At 34.2% G+C, this 17,925-nt stretch overlaps 1 protein-coding gene across 1 annotated transcript in view; it reads right to left on the bottom strand.

Moving 5' to 3' along the window:
• LOC148943379 (NAD(P) transhydrogenase, mitochondrial-like) overlaps positions 1-17,925 on the bottom strand; it is a 100,155-nt gene that overhangs the window by 37,731 nt on the left and 44,499 nt on the right. Inside the window, exons 8-13 of the mRNA XM_089101643.1 lie at positions 14,714-14,918; positions 13,079-13,285; positions 7,693-7,919; positions 6,939-7,027; positions 2,139-2,337; positions 416-720 (exon numbers count right to left, since the gene is read on the bottom strand). Of these exons, the coding sequence (XP_088957769.1) occupies positions 416-720; positions 2,139-2,337; positions 6,939-7,027; positions 7,693-7,919; positions 13,079-13,285; positions 14,714-14,918 (1,232 nt within the window). The remainder of the gene's footprint in view (positions 1-415; positions 721-2,138; positions 2,338-6,938; positions 7,028-7,692; positions 7,920-13,078; positions 13,286-14,713; positions 14,919-17,925) is intronic.

Raw genomic sequence — 17,925 nt, 5'->3', positions numbered from 1 at the left:
CTCACCTCTTCCAGCTCTGTCCTGGTAGGGGTTTGAATTTATAGACTAAGAAGCAATACTGCAACAGGCACCCCTCTGAAAAATCTCAAAGGTACCATGAAAATCAACTGAATCTTTTTTTTTTGTGGCTTTTGCCATGCAAATAAACACAACATAATCTACCATAATAATAAAAAAAAATATAAAAATGAACAAACAAATGTAAATAAACATAAGTAAACATTAGAAAATAACAAATATAATGAAATCTTAAACTTATCATCATGCCCAAAATAAAAGGGCGTGTCTCGGATCTTCATAATATTACAGAAGAAATGAAAAAACAACAACTTTTTTTGCAGAAGTAAGGTAATAGACACTGCACGCAAAAGTGCGCCGCAATAGCTCTTTCCTGAAAATGTATGAAACAAATTACCTGAAGGTGACTCCACCAATATATGTACCAAGGAACAATGCTGTTTTAATCATATTGGCAGCAGGATCTGTTGCAAAATGAGGATACTCAGCAATGTAAGTAGCCAAACAGGTTAAAACAGCAGCAGCCCCCACTAGACTATGAAAAGCGGCTACTAGTTGTGGCAGATCCGTGATTTCAATTTTCTTGGCTATGCCAGTTCCTAGCAAACCACCGACTGCCATGCATGCACCCATCTGAGAGAGCGTATCAATATTCGGTTGTAAAATTCCTAAAGTGGCGGCGATACCACCTGACACGCCCATCTAAAACAAAAAAGGTACCATCATAGTATTTGTCTTCTTTTTTTTCAGAATTTTATATAAAAAAACAAAAAAAAACGTGTCCTATCCAAAAAAAATAAGACAGATTTGAATCCAGCACCCGTTCATTCGGTGGATTCAGTTTTTCTGAATACAAAAAAAAAAAAACAGACTTATGAGGAAAAAAAAAAATTTTGGTGGGGGGGGGGAAAAATAAAATACAAACTATAACTTAATCACAATTAATGTAATTCATATATGTTCATTTCTAATTCCAAATTTGGAATTAATATATTAATTCCAAAATTCCTGCTATTCCAAAATTATATTTTGGAATAGCAGCATCCTGACTATAGAGGTAATTTATTTCTGCTTTATACAAAAGTGATTTATGGAGCAATTGGGGATTTCTCAACATTCTTAGGCCACAAATTATTTTCAGAGATTTATGAATTTACACGGTTTTTTAAATTTCCTAAGAATTTAATTATTCAGGGCTCTTAGCAAGTTCTCCCTCGAGGGATTTTGGGGAAGCTTATTTTTTCTTCTTTTCTGAAGTTTCAAAAAACAAAAATTAAGAGTTAAGAATTTCACTTTATGATCCATAAGGAATAGTTTATACGCAATAACCTTTTTTCTGTTCTTTTCTTTTCCGATACCAACCATTGCTTATCATTGGAAAGGTTTTTTACAACCGTTATTTAATCTTTGTTTCTCCTAATATGATATTAAATAAAAACAAAAAAACGGTAACACTCGATTCGTCAAAAAAAAAAGGTGTATGTCAAAAACTGAGCATAATATTAATATTTCAATGATTATTTTCAATAATTTTAATTATTATTATTGTATACTGAAAAACCCTCTTTATAAAAAAAGAAAAGGACGGAGCATTACAAAAAAAAAAAAAAAAAAAAAAAATCACTACACAACTATGATAACGTAACTAGTGTTGAAGAAGCCGATTCCAAGCATGATTTGAAATCTGTCGGTTATGTTTGTCCATAAGTCTAGCAGCGGCTATAGTAGGATCTGCTATATGAAGACTATTGATGAGCTTTGAACTGCGTGTCGAAATTGTATATCTCAGTAGGTATTTTGCGAAACGGAAACAAGTGGAGCAGATTTTCAATTTATTAATATTTGTAAGAATCTTCCAGAAGGGTGCAATATAAAAAATGTGGGGGAGATCAACAGTGTTGTACAGCATTGACAAATAACAGCGATTGAAACGAAGCTTAGCAAAGACTCTGGAAGCATATAAAGCTGATATGTGGCGTTTGATGCCTTCTGTTAGGAGATGAATAGCGTGAGAAATTGTATTTCCAATGGGAATACTACCATTAAATACTAAATTTATATATTGAACCAATTAAATAAAATTTGATATCATTAACAAGATATTAATAAATTTAGCTTACAATTCCTAAAGCATTTCCTAGTCTGGATGTCTTTTGGGAGCTCAATCCAGCTAAAGCCCCAACACAGCATAAACTCGAGGCGAGATAGGCCATTTGATGGGATTCAGGATATCCGGAGCTAGCAGCCATTGCATAGCCACCTAACAGAGCTGCAGCAGGGATTCCATAGAGGTAGTTATACTCAGGGGGATCAGTGGGCCTAAAAAATAAAATTATGTTTTGCTTTTAAGAAATTCAAAATTAAAAAACCCAAAAACCAAAATTTCTGCCAAAAAAAAATATACGTCAATGATCTTAGAAAAGCAAAGAAGAAAAATAAATAAAGAAAATTTGGCCAGAATTTTGACAAATAAATGCTTACGTTATTAAGCCATGCTTAAGCCAGCTAAAGATTTGCTAAGCCAAACAAAGACTAGCTAATTTATCCTAAAACTGAATAAATGCCTAATCTGGAGTTACGCCTCAAACTAGAAACTTATTAGTCTTACTCAGGAGGATCAGTGGGTATAGAAAAAAAAACAAACAATATTTTACTTTTAAGAAGTTCAAAATTTAAAAACCCGAAAGTCAAAATTTCTGCAAAAATATTTCAATGACCTTAGGCAAGCAAAGAAGGAAAATTTGGACAAAATTTTGACGAATAAATGCTTACGTTACTAAGCCATGGCTAAATAATTTCTTAGACGACACTGCTTTTCCATTTACAAAAATTAAGAAAGAAAATCGGGTTTTAAATAAAGCAGTGGATTATTAAAATTAAACTGCTTTATTTAATTTAAATTATTAGCTGCTTTAATTAAATTAAACCCTTTTTTCTTTCTTAATGTTTCGAAGGCCATTGCTAAGCCAGTTAAGATTTGCTAAGCCATACCTAGCTAGCCCATCCTAAAACTAAATAAATTTGTAATTCAGAGTTACGCCTCAAACTAGAAACTTATTACTAAACTAGACTAGAGTCTAACATGGAGGATCAGTAGGCCTAGAAAACAAACAAATATTTTACTTTTAAGAAGTTCAAAATTTTAAAACCGAAAGTTGAAATTTCTGAAAAAATACGTCAATGATGCTAGGAAAGCAAAGAAGAAAATTGAAAAAAGCAAATATGGTCAAAATTTTGACAAAAAAAAAGAAGATTGCTATACTTTGGGTAGCTTAACTGTCAACTACTTTAACGAACGAAGAAGGATGAACAAAACATGTTCAAAAAAGTAGAGGGAAAAGTTAGAGACCAACAATTTGCAACCTCTTGATTTGTACCGCATGTTCCATTCTCCTTTCATTGAATTTATTTGCTATTACGACCCCCACCCCCTCTGAACTAGCTCCCTGTTTAGATAGTAGTAGGCGGCGGCATTATTTCTTGGGTCTTTATTCCATTGTCGTTTGGAGATCAACTTCTTTTCTTTTTCGAATTTGACAAGCTGATCTTAAATAGTCAAATCTATACAAACCAACCCGTCAGAAACAATTTGAAAAGTTTGCCAAAAATTCAAGTTAACAAAAACTCTTCAAAAAATAATTCGTAGATAATCTTTATGAAAATAATGCCCTTAATGAACAAAATAAGCAAATATTTGGATTAGGCATAACATATCAGGATCTTCAAAGTATGTGGTAGCAATTATGAAGAAACAATCTACGTTAGAATAGGTTCGGAAACAAGACAGCCTAAAACCAAGGATGTGGAACCAGAAGAAAATAATATAAATATATATAATAAATAAATATATTTAATAATTACAAAATAGGAACATAAGGTAAAAACCTTAATCTTCCTTTATAACTAACACACACGCTGTTCACAATTCAGCAGCAATTGTATCTGGCAAGCCAATGAACTCAGGCTTATGTACACACTTGCCTTTCTGAGAGTTTAAGGGGGTTGGCGGCCCAACTCTTGCTTATGGTTGGAATATTTTTACGTTTGTTTTAAACAAATATAATCAAATATTTAGGTTAATATTTGGAAATAACTAATTAAACGATATAAGATATATAAATCATATACATACATGCACACAGACACACATATACATTATATGTATGTATTATATAATTAGTAATAAATATTTACACCTGCTTCAAGCTTAAATTGATCCTTTATCTTCATTTCAAATATATCAGAGTACATTTCAAGTCTTTATTTCAGCTTCATTTCAAGTCTGATATATTCATTCATAGTATTACTGGACCTGCTCGCGTTAGGTTTAAATAGCGCTCTTTATTTTATCACCCAACAGCATGTACCTGATGCGATATGTGAAGGTTCAGTAACGTCTCAAAAAGGTCTAAAAATTCTTGCCACTCATATAGACCAATAAGAATTAGTACAAACTGTGATCACAGCGACAGCCAATTTGGTGTTCGTAAACGACTCGCAGTGCAAAAATATTCATGCAGCTTTCAAGCGATTTCGAAAGGCATAGAAAGTAAAAAAATAACCTCTTTGTTTGTGCCATTGACATTTCAAAAGATTTTGACTCCCTTCTTGACTCCGAAGCGATTCTGTCCCGCTTTAGAAGCGGATTTAATCCATTTGTGTGTACCTTCCTGTGGAAGTGGTAAGGTCTCAGTCCCAATGCAGTTGCGAGGTACAGTTAGTAGTCGTATTTCTGTGTGTTGAGGTAATAATTTCTTTTAGCTAATAATTTTGATACACTCCTGAACAACGTTGATGCTGCTCACTTTAGGCTGAATGGAATCGCTCTCTCAGTTACCGCTTCCAAAACGGACTTGCACATGTTTGGACCAAAGATTGTCTCCACTGACACAATTTGGTTCAATTGGTTACAGTTAGTACAGCTACAATCTCCTCTTCAAGTTGATAGAGTTGGTTCAGCTACAATCTCCTCTTGCAGTTGATAGAGATGGTTCAGCTACAATATTCTCTTCCAGTTGATACAATTGGTTCAGCTACAACCTCCGCTTCCAGTTGATAGAGATGGTCCAGCTACAATCTCCTCTTCTAGTTGATAGAGATGGTTCAGCTACAATCTTCTCTTCCAGTTGATACAGTTGGTTCAGCTACAATCTCCACTTCCAGTTGATAGAGATGGTTCAGCTACAATCTCCTCTTCCAGTAGATAGAGATGGTTCAGCTACAATCTTCTCTTCCAGTTGATACAGTTGGTTCAGTTGACAAAGTTGGTTCAGCTACAATCTCCTCTTCCAGTTGATAGAGATGGTTCAGCTACAATCTTCTCTTCCAGTTGACACTGTCAGCTACAATCTCCACTTCCAGTTGATAGAGATGGTTCAGCTACAATCTTCTCTTTCAGCTGATACAGTTGATTCAGCTACAATCTCCTCTTTCAGTTCACTTGGGTATTTAGGCCTACCATTTGGAGCAGCTATTAGATCCATACGAGAAGTTATAATTGATTCCTTGAAGGAAAGATTAGGAACATCTTATGGACTTCTCGTCAAGGTAGATTAAAAAATCCTGAATCGGCTATACAAAACGTTTTCCCCATCACATGGTTGTGTTTGACACTTCTATAAAGACTTTTCTCTACCTCTGATAAAAAGCAAATGTGATTGTTATTCTTCAGGTCCTGCGAATATTTCTTCGGTTTGCTTATTGGGAGATGTAAAAGCTAGCTACATCTCCTGACGGTACGGTGTTTTGGAAATTTGTCAAAAAATGTATGAACTGTCACGTAGATTTGATGACCGCTGCAACAGAATTGCAAATTTCCACTAATGTGTCTTCTACCAAGTGCCTAGTGAAGTAAGTTGTGAAGTGTTCTAGCATCTGTTCCATGTTGAGTGAGCGATTAAAGTTAAAGGTGTTAACAATGGGGCGTAATCTTGTGTTTTTTGACGTATTTTTCCTCTTTTTTTTCATACTCCTTTTCGTTTTATTTCCTTTCCTTTTTGTTTTATTGTTCCTCTTTTTTCATATTCCTCTTAGCGCGTTATTATTATGTACAGAGTGCGACAGGACGACAATATATATAGAGGGTAAAAATATTTTCAAAGTTGAAAAATTTTAGAAGAATAGTATAAAAACACCATTAAAATGTTGAAAGCTACAATGGTGACAGTGGTTAAGTATGGTTTCAAAAACTGGGCGCTTTGAAAAACGGAGGAGGGCTTATTTTCCAGAGGAATTGTTATAAAGTGTTTTGGGTACCCATTTGACCGACTGTCCCTTTTCTAAGGGAAGTTGACACTGTCCCCTTTCAAGGGCTATTATGAAGAAAAGGGTGAGATGGCAAGGACAAATTCTGCGGATGAAGGATGATAGATTGCGAAAGATCGTCATTACTGATCATCCATCTTGGGCCAAATGAAAAGCACGTCGCCCCTGAATGAAGAAGGAAGGAAGGAAGGAGGAATGAGGAAGGAAGAGGTCGTAGGAAAGGATTTAACGGAAATTGAAACTTCTTGGGTGGATGTAAAGAGGGAAGCTTTAAGCAGATTGTAATGGAGGAGAAGTGTGTGCAGCTGTGTTGGCCCCAGGTAGCATGGTTATCCAGGGATTTATTAGTAGTAGCAGTAGCATACCTCTCTTAAATAAAAGGGTAGTTTCCTGGTAGCATGAACGAATAATTACTTGAAAAATTGAAACGCAAAATAATTTGAGATTTTCTGTCAGAACCGGGCTTTGCACTCGGTATTGATAGGTTTTCTAAGGTATAAGGAAGTTCCTCAGGGGGGGGGGGGGATTCATTGGATACCAAATCGGAACTATTATAATACAGAACCAGAAATATAACAGTTATGCCAATTGATTATGAATAACGTTGTAACGCCGAAAGAAAAAAAACTAGTTGAAATAAATAAATCAAAAGATACCTTTTGAACATATCTAGCATTCTTTGAGTGACTAAAAATCCACCAAATATATTGATAGAAGATATAAATGTAGCTGCAGCAGCTAGAGCCTGGAAGAGAAAATATAATTTTTTATAAATATTAAAATATATATATATATATATATATATATATATATATATATATATATATATATATATATATATATATATATATATATATATATATATATATATATATATATATATATATATATATATATATATATATATATATATATATATATATATATTATATATATATATATATATATATATATATATATATATATATATATATATATATATATATATATATATATATATATATTTGTATAAACATTAAACCACTTTTTTACTGCAGGAACTTTTTCCCACGATTTTATTGTAACCCTGGTTATAGAAAATATCAAGTAAAAAAATATCAAGAATATTCATGTCAGGTGAAAGGCCTCAGATTGAGTAAAAATTTTTAAAGCGAAATTTAACGAAAAATACATTAATTCAAACAATTAAACATGCGACGACCGAATGGCAAGACAAAAATATTTCTTTAATTCCCGTTTTTATTGTTCATAGATTTACACACACGTACAAAAAATAAAAAAAAACACAAAAAGGTACGATACTTCTGGACTTTAGCCCCGTTTTTCAATTACATAAAAAAAAAATGTTTTGTCATGGTTGACCAATTTAATTTTTCAAGTTAAACAGAAAGAAGGGCTGCAATCCCTTACCTGAACCGAGTTAGTGGGGTAGAGTCCACCTCCCATCTGTAATAAACCACCAACAGCAGTTATACCAGAGATGGCATTGGTAACAGACATAAGTGGGGAATGTAGAGCCGGAACAACACCCCAAACAGTGTGGTAGCCAACAAGACAAGCTAAGCTAAATGTGGTCGTCATCGTAGTAAAAGCAGTGTTCGGGGAAGCAACACCAAGAGCCGTTAGCGTGCCCAATCCTGAAAAAAAGTGAGGCAAAGGGTATGAAAAACGGATAAAAAAGGATAGATATTGCAAAAAAGTGGGAACCAAAGGTTAGACAGAAAGAAGGACTGCAGTCCCTTACCTAAACCGAGTTACTGGGGTAGAGTCCACCTAGTGAGTGAGGCAAAGGGTATAAAACGGATAAAAGAGGATAGATATTGCAAAAAAAAGTTTTTTGCAATATCTAAATGTGGTCGTCACATTACAGTGTAATAAAATCTTGAACTGATGAGCTTTCAGCAATTAATGTCATTACGACATATATAATTTCGAAGACCACACTGCCTTACCATGACGATAAATTTTCAAATAGGGATAAAATCCTTTTAATAGACAGTGATAAATTCACAAAAAGACTAGATATTTCCGTCACATATGTAGAGTTATTGGGGTAGAGTCCATCTCCCATCTGTAATAAAAAAAAGTGAGGTAAAGCCAAATCCTGAAAAAAAGTGAGGCAAAGGGTACGAAAAACAGATAAAAGAGGATAGATATTGCAAAAAAGTGTTTTTTTGAAAAAAGGTGAGGCAAAGGGTATGAGAAATGGTATGAGATAACTGTGTCATTGAGGGATAGCACCCCCTCCTCAAGCCCTTGGGGTAAGGGTTGTAAGTCTAAGGGTTGTATTTTTTACTGGGAAAGGGAGTCATATTTGACCTTTTGCGTTTTGTAGTCAGTTGGGAAGAGCATTCCCAACTCCTAATAAAAAGTAACACAATATTGCAAAAATATTGCAAAAAAGCCACAGGGTCGTGGCAACACCTGGAGGAAGGGAGGGGGGGGGGAAGGGGCATCATATTTTTTCTAACGTCCTTCCAAAGGAGTATACTCAACAGTTTTTATTCTTTATTTATGCAGGTTATCCGACAGCCTCTGCTGCTAACATAGTTTTCCTATTTCTTATCCAATTTTTTAGTATATTAACAGTAATTTAATGATAATGGTATTTCTCAAATATTTTTATACTAAGCTTTGCGTAATGAAGCAGTACATTTACAATTTAAACTTGATGGATAAGTTTTCAATAAGTTCAAGTTTTCATAAGTATATATGTATGTCTGGGGTATATGTCTAAATCTGTTAGGCGCCTTTGAATTTGAAGGTGGAATCTAAAAGCCCAAATATATTGACTAAAATAACGATAAATAACAGTTCGAATAGGGATAAATTCTAAAATATTCTTTTATTAGACAGTAAAAAATAAGAAAAAAAATTACATACACACAAATACAAACTACATACACAGTGATCTTCATCAGCAGTATTTCTGCTATCGGCAGTATTTCAGCAGTATTTCTGCTATCGGCAGTATTTCAGCAGTATTTCTGCTATCAGCAGTATTTCAGCAGTATTTCTGCTATCGGCAGTATTTCAGCAGTATTTCTGCTATCGGCAGTATTTCAGCAGTATTTCTGCTATCGGCAGTATTTCAGCAGTATTTCGAACTGTTATTTATCGCCATGTAAAAGCAGTGTGATCTTCGAAATAATTGACCAAAATAATGCATGATTCCGGTCTTACCCATAGATGAGACAATATTTTTGCTGGGAAAATAGCCTTCAGTCTTCAAAAAGAAAATTCAAACAATACTGAAAATTTACAGCCTTTTGGAATAATAGAGTAAAGCATGGGTCGGCAACCCGCGGCCCGCATACGGCCCGCAAGACCCTCACCGCACCGCACCTGACGGACCATATTACTCACCATAACAATACACAACGAAGTGAAAGGGGTGCCATTTAGCATTCTGCCCTATAGCATTCTCAAAAAAATCCGTAAGCCGCATCTAGCAGTTAGTTTGATTTTCAACTATTCAACCCAGACCAATTGTTTTGGTATGTTACAATTTTTGTTTTTGAGCAAACCTTTCTCAAAGTTTGGGAAATACACCCCAAAAAATACTTTGTCTTTGGATTTTCTTTTTTTATTCTTTTTTAGTTCAGTAAAATTTAGCGTTTGGGGCACCAAATGAAAATCAAATTATCTGGTCATGTTAGGTGGTCATCTTGTGGCGAAACATTCAGAAAATAAAACAACGCTTGATTTTGCAGATGGGTGTAATCTGGTATATAGTGGGACGGGAGAATATGGTAAACACTGGGACTTTTCCCAGCATGTACCAGATGACACCCATCTACAAAATCGATGGTAACTTTATTTTCAAAAGGGTTTAAGTACATCCAGGTTGTCAAAGGGGCATAAATACAATATCTCAGGAACAGAATAAGTATTAAGTTTCCACTTTCAGGGAAACTGGAGGGGGAGTAAAACTAAATCAAAAGGTAACACATATCCAGGTTGTCAAAAGAGTGTATGTACAATATCACAGGAAAAACAGGGGGGTACGTTGGAACTTTCAGAGCATATTATTGGGGATGTTTAACTGAATCAAAAGACTCTTTGTCCGTCCAAGTTTGTCATAAGGGCAAATTACGGCATCTTATGAACGGATAAAGGTATTAAGTTGAAACTTAGGGACCTTTTGAGGGCAATTTATAACTAAATATGGATGTTGAAATGGTCTATCTGTAAAATGTGTGGTACAGCTAAGGACATAAAGACGAAACTATAAAGAAAAATTTCCAAGAATATTGAACAAAATCAATATGTACTCCTTGCATGCAGGTTGCCAAAAGGGCATATGAACAATATCTGAAAAACAGCTGAAAGTAATAAATTGAACCTTTGAGGACTGCTACAACTACTACTTATCCAATTAGTACTACTACTATTGTGACGTTTTCAAACTGTGACTGCTTTCAACTGTTAGAATTTGTGACTACTTGCAACAGTAAATACTTGTGAATGTGACTGATTGCGACTGCGACCCCAACTAATTATAGCTACAATTTTCAGTGCATATGACTTTGACTGCATCAACTACCTTGCTATAGAAAACAACAAGACAATCCCTCAAAACTAGAGCAATGCCAAAAAGACAGGGATGTACTGGCTGGTAGGTTTTCGAGCTTAAAATCCACAACTGTTACTACGCAAGCCTGAACCCACAACCTTGGGTCATTCAACGAGCTTTAACAGAGTCAACATTGAACAGTTCTTCTCAAACCCGAAGTCAGTACTAGAAAAGCATCCTTTTGATGTAAGTGACATACACAACTGTGACGAAAATTCTGTGACCACAGTTCATGTTCCTCCTGAAGTGTTTAGGGAGAGGGGTCAGATGATATTGTGAAATGCAACATCATCAGAGAGAGCTGTCCTTGTGACCTTGGTCGGGAATGTTTCTGCAAGCAGTCAGTATTTACCACATTAATTTCTTAGAAACAATATTTCCAAGAAAAGTTTTTTCAGCCTCACATGCTAACTGGTGCTCCAGCTAGCTCCACTCGGCAAGTGGAGTCTCACCATCCAGTTGGATCAGTCAAGATCTATTTTTGAAATATATTTATCACCTCAAGGGTATATTCACATTAATCATTTTCCAAATTGCAGGAAAGCTTCTTAGAAGCTTTCCTGCAATCTTCTTAGATCCATCGTCTTAGAAGATAGAATCTTCAATCCATCTTCTTAGAAGAAGCTGGTATAAATTTTGTTTGGCAAAATACTAAAATGAAAAGTGCATTAATACAAGTTGAAACTGAGTTCGAAAAATCGGGTTCCTGATTTCACAAAGATCTCACGTAAGATGGATACTTTTCGCAAACCCCTTCGCAGTGGATATCAGTAATGTACCAAGTGATTTGCAAATCGAGATGATATATTTGCAAAGTGATACAACACTTAAAATAGCTTTTAAGGAAATAGCCAACTTGGTGGATTCCTATGGAAGTTTGCCTTCTGAAAACTACAAGGAATTAAAAAGGTTTGCTGAGCAATTAATTACTATGTTTGGTAGTACATATATTTGTGAGCTAACTTTTTCAATTCTGAATTATCGAAAAAAAAAAACACTGTTCTCGGTGTTTGTGAGACGCAATATTTCATGTCTCTACTACAAAAATACAAGCTAATGTAAAACAAACTTGCAAGTCAAATGCAACAACGAAAATCTCCTTGATTGTATTAGCTACAATAAATGTAGTAAAAATATTTATTAAGCGTTTTATTTTTAAACCTAAAATATTTTTACATAAATATCGTAGATGCACCTGTACTCTACTTATTATAGTGTACCTACAATATTAGGCTAGAGCGTAATGACCTGTGACCTAAGTGCGGCCCGCGTAATATCACGTAAACTTTTGGCCCTTTTACAATAAAAGGTTACCGACCCATTTAGTAAAGTGAAATTTTTTTTCAACTTGAATCCGATTCCCTAATATAGACTTAACTCTGCTAAACCGAGTTCCAACATTTTGTAAATTGTATAACTGAGCTATTTCGTATTTTAATGAAACATAACAATAATAGTTAGTGGGAAAGAGAAATATTTAGGGTGAAAGAGAAAGGGAGAAAGAAAGAAAGACAGAGGGAGAGAGAGAAGTTATATGTAATTACCTGCAGTGTACGTTAAAGCATCATTTAAAGTTAACAGCAGAAGTAGATAATGGGCGATATAGATAAACAGAGTAAAAGAGATAACGAAAGTGAGAGATAAAGAAAGAAAGAGAAGTAGAGAGAAAGAGGGTGACATAAAGAGAAAGGAGCTATTTGTAATTACTTGCAGTGTATGTAAAGGTTCATTCACAGTTAACAACAAAAGAAGGTAATGAGAGAGAAACATGAACAGAGAGAAAGAGAGAGAGAACGAACAAGAGAGAAAAAGAAAGAAAGAGAAGTAGAGAGAAAGAGAGTGAAATAAAGAGAGAGGCTATTAGTAAGTCCCTGCAGTAAATGTTGAAGCATCGTTTATAGTTAACAACAGAAGTAGGTAACGGAAGAGAAAGATCAACAGAATGAAAGAGAAGGAGAGAACGAAAAAGAAAGAAAGAAAGAGAGACATAATGAGCCAGAAGCTATTTATAATTACCAGCAGTATATGTTAATACTGCTGAGAGTGAAATAAAGAGAGAGGCTATTAGTAAGTCCCTGCAGTAAATGTTGAAGCATCGTTTATAGTTAACAACAGAAGTAGGTAACGGAAGAGAAAGATCAACAGAATGAAAGAGAAGGAGAGAACGAAAAAGAAAGAAAGAAAGAGAGACATAATGAGCCAGAAGCTATTTATAATTACCAGCAGTATATGTTAAAGCATCATTCATAGTTCTCTTAAAATGGTTGACGGGGGGTGGTGCCACTTTCTCAACTACTTTTGGCTTTGCTGTGGGTTGCGCTGAGACTGGAATAGGAGGCGCTGGCCATAGCAGTTCTCCTTCTCTCAAAACTATACTGCCCCGAACGACTTCATCTTCTAAGTTAATATTGTAGTGATCCTTCTCCCCTATAAAAAAAGGGAAAACGAAAAAATAATAATTGGAATAACAGATTTTTTTAGAAATAAAAACTAAATGGAATTAAGGTAAGAAAAATCAGTCTAATTAGATGATAAGACAGCGTCATTGGCACTCAAGTTAGTCGTATACAAAACTCGTAGCTTGAAAAAAAAAATCTAGAAAATTAATAAAGCGAAAGAATATACTCGTTAGAAACCTGCTTGTTTCATATAATTTCGCAAACAACTTTCGCAAACGTTTCGCAAACAAAGTAGTCTTGACTGCCAATCACAGGCAGTAAGCAGAATTCTGTTTGGAGACGAATTTAACTCACTTCGCAGGAAGGGGATGAACCGGAGGATGGTATTTTCATAGACATTATTTATTTAAGACATATTTTATATTTTTTAGAGAAGCCCCTAAACCATTTTAGAGGGGGTTATTTTAGAGGGAGGGGGGCAGAGGGAGCACTTGCCCCAAGCACAGAAATTTAGGGGCGCAACATTTTAATTGAATAAACTAACAATTACAACTATTTTGCAATTTTTGAAATTTATTTTTTATTAAAATAAAGTTTTTATTTGGGTTATAGAAATTTTTTGGGATATAGGAGGGCACTAATCAATATTTTGCTCCGGGCGCAAGAGGGCTAGAACCACCTTTGCCCAACCAACGATGCAGCCACAAGGGGAGCAGTGACGTAACAAAATGTGAAACATAGTTTTTGAGCATTGTATATACTTGGAATAAATAAGACCTTTTTTTATAGATGAATCGACTTAAAGTTTACAACAAAGAGCGACCATTGTCATTGTTTATAGTTTACAACAAAGGTACAAACTTCAGATTATCGTTTTTCAGAGTTTTCAGCTATTTCTTTTTGGGTACACCGAAGAGAAGTGAAACTCCAACGAGAATTTTTTCGTCAAATTTAATTTAATTTATTTATAACCCTCAAAATCGAGGACTATATAAAAACAGTGAAATAAAAAAAAACTATAGCCAATAGAAAGATTAGAGGAATAAGAAAGAGAAAAGCAGTATTAAAATGGACAGTTAATCGTGTGGAGTTTAATATATTTTAAGATTTTGGTGTCAGTTCTTGATATTGTTGATGCAAAGAGATTTGATGATGTTGAAAGGTGAATTAGGATATCGGCTGTCTTATTTTGTTAGTTAATGGGTCTCTGGGCCCCTAGGGATTTTTCGAGGATTTTTCTAGGGATTTTTCTAGGGAAATTCTAGGATTTTTCTAGGGATTTTTCTAGGGAAATCCCTAGGGATTTTGGCCTATAAAAACCCCATTTTTGCTCGTTTTTCTTTCTTTATGTGATGTCAGGCCAATGTGGTTTAAGAAATTATCTTAGGGATTTTTGGCTTTTAGAGTTTTTGATATTTAATAAAATGAAAGAGCTTGAACTTGAAGATTGACTCACCCATAGAAAGAAGCAACTTGGAGATATTGTTGGCATAAAGGAAAGAGCTTTGAGTCGGTAAACGGCTTGGCAAATCCGTCAATCCTACGTGAATGACATCCTTGTAAGTGTAAACTTCACCGGGACGGGTGGTTTCAATATTTCCTCCAGCCTCTGCAGCCAAATCAACAACAACAGACCCAGGTTTCATAGACTCTATCATTTCCTATAATAGAAACAAATTGATGCATTTAAATAAATTAGAGAAAAATCATTGTAAATAGGTATATTACAAGATAATATAACAAGGAAACCAAATCTTGAAAAAACAAAGAAATAAATCTAGAAAATAGAAATAAATCTAGAGAAATGAATCTAGAGACTTCTTGAAAATGCCAATTAAACTTTAATACGTCTAAAAATAATTTCGTGGGTAAAATATCTTGTATAATAATATATGATAAAATAATATATATGATAAAATGGCCGAAATGAATCCAAAAGACTATCAGACCCGCTCCTGGTCTCATTTAACTAGTAATGAGCGATAATTCTCCCGTCTAAATTTTTTGTTTCATTTTAGTCTATTTGGCCTAAATTTTTAGCCTAATGCGAGACCAAAATCAACAACTTAATTACATAAAGAAAGAAAAACGAGCAAAAATAGGGTTTTTAAAGGCCCAACGAAATACTGGCAAAACACAACAAAGTGAACATTTCGAGAGGACAAACGCCTCTCTTCTTCAGCAGGAAACGAAAAACTATATTCAATGAGAGTGCCGAAGAAACAACCAACAAAACAAAACGCAGAAAATCAATGTGAAAAAAACAATAAAAGCCAAAAATTATAAGAATTAAAACCAAATACATATCAACCATAAAAGTGAGTCATTCACCAATATCCGCGATTTGCAAAAAATACAAAATTTATGTTATGGCAGACTAATGCGGTTTAAGAAATTATCTTCAACCTTATTATAATTAGAAAAACTGTGCTAAACCCCTATCGGGTCAATGAAACAAGAACGAGGTATGAGGACTAAATGGTTTAAGAAAAAAAAAGAAGAGAAACATTAAAGAAAAACTAAAGAAAAACATTAAAGAAAATTAAAGAAAAACAAGCAATCAAAATATAAAACTAAAAGAGTATATATATAAAAATAAAATAAAGCAATATACTCACATATAAAATCAGCGAAATACCTCTATGAACCCATAAAAGAAAGTGGCAAAAATAAGACAATAAATTCAAAAGTAATCCTTATTTATTTAATATATTTATCCTTAATAAATCCTTAATTAAATAAATCCTTGTTTATTTACTCCCTTGAAGATTCTACAAGACTGTTACAGTTCTGATTATGGGTTCATTTTTTTTTAAATAAAGCCGTCAATTGTATAAATAATTAAGTTTCCAGTGCTCAATACTGATTCAATTTACGGCATTATTTTAATGCCACTAACATTCTCTTAACGATAAAAAAGGCCTAATTTTTTACAGATGAAATATTCGTGTGATGGTCTTGAACCTGTGTTTAGACGAGGACACCGAGCCACGGCTACACAATTTTACCGTACTATGGGGGGGGGGGGGGTTACAAATAATATTTTATTCGTTAGGGGTTTGATCCCCCCCCCCCCCACCTCCCGAAATGTTTGTCCAAATCGTAAAGACGCAACAGAAATGCATATAAAAACAATTTTGATCCGTTAATAAAAAAAAAAAATTGCAAGCCGTTTTTTTTAGTAGTAAATAATTCTCCCTTGCCGATATTATAAAGTTCTTTCTCCCCCCCCCCCCTGCTTAATCTTAGAATACAGATAGAGAGAGTTGATCGTTGTTTCCTCACTACACCATTTCTGTATTCCCTTGTCCTTTGAAACAATGCTAAATGTCTGAAATAATATCGATAGAAAATGTTCTAGAAAGGTTATTCTCTAGAATCATCTTTTATCTAAAATAAATGTAGATTTATCTAGAATAACCTAGAATAATTCTCAAGGATAAAGAGATTTCTCTAGAAAGGAAAAAGAATATATAACTATTATTTAATGATACAGAACTTTCTTTTTTCTTTTTTACCCACTCTGGTATTTTTCTGACTAATAATCTCTCAAGCATAGACGTATTATTAAATAGAAACCAGACCGCAAGGAATTTTGCGAGTCCCTTGCGCTTTTTCTTCTTTGCCTCCAGTACACTCGTTAAGTTTTAAGTTCGATTTGATTGAGAATGGTTATTTCATGTTGCAAGAAAAGACTTGGTGACAAGCCTAATTTACGCTTCCATAGTTATGGAAGCTTATGTTATGTTATGATGTTACGTTATGTTATGTATGTATGTATGTTATGTCTTCCATGTATGTTATGTTATTATACAATAATGGTATGTTATTTTTTATAAGATGCTTCTTTCTGATATTATTTTATATGTGGAGATGTTAAGGGGATTATCTGGTGGAACATTCTTACAGGGTTGGAATTGTCTAGAATATATTTCCGTAGGGGGGTGGGGAGAATTCCACAGGAGAAATTATCCCGGGGAATTTTCTGTGGGATCACCTTTACACTAGGGGGTGGGGTATTTGCGGGAAAACTTTTCCACAGAGGAGGGGATTTCCTGCATTATTTTAAAAACAAACACAAATTCTTTCAAACGAAAGTGCGCTACGAAAAACTTTTCATCCGGAATCGTTCGCAAGAAATTTTCCTGGTGGAGGGTAATTTTACGTGGGAGGAACTTTCCAAGGAGAGGGAGCCGGATTTCCCGCAATTATTTCGTAACAATCAGATATTAAATTTAAAAATAACAAGTTTTCAACTGAAAGCAAGGAGGAATATCAAAACTTCTCAATACCTCGCTATTTTTGCAAAAGTTTTCCTTTTTGTCCCAATTGCTAAAACACAAGGGCCGTTTAATTAGAATAATAGCCCCTTTCAAAAGTTCTAAAAAAATCAAAATTTAACGCAAAGAAAGAGGTATTGAGGCAGAAGCAACCCCCGTCAAGTAAGTAAAGATTTCTGTTCGTTTTAAGTCCTGATGTTGCTTCTTAATTTCAGTTGAAAAAACTTGTTTGTTTTTTAATTTTAATTATATACCAAAGATACATAGTAATAAGTTTAATGTTTAGCAATATAAAAGCAATTTATCCGAAAAAAACATGCAGACTACCCCCTCCTTCCGTGAATAAAGGATTACCATTCTCCTAAAATATTTTTGTTAAAGTCTGTGT

Source organism: Artemia sp. Qi Xiang Cuo, chromosome 15 (assembly GCF_049724085.1).
Source record: "Artemia sp. Qi Xiang Cuo chromosome 15, ASM4972408v1, whole genome shotgun sequence".
In the NCBI taxonomy this organism is placed as follows: Eukaryota; Metazoa; Arthropoda; class Branchiopoda; order Anostraca; family Artemiidae; genus Artemia; species Artemia sp. Qi Xiang Cuo.
The sequence above is the reverse complement of the archived record's forward strand: the minus strand, read 5'-3'. Positions and strand labels throughout refer to the sequence as shown.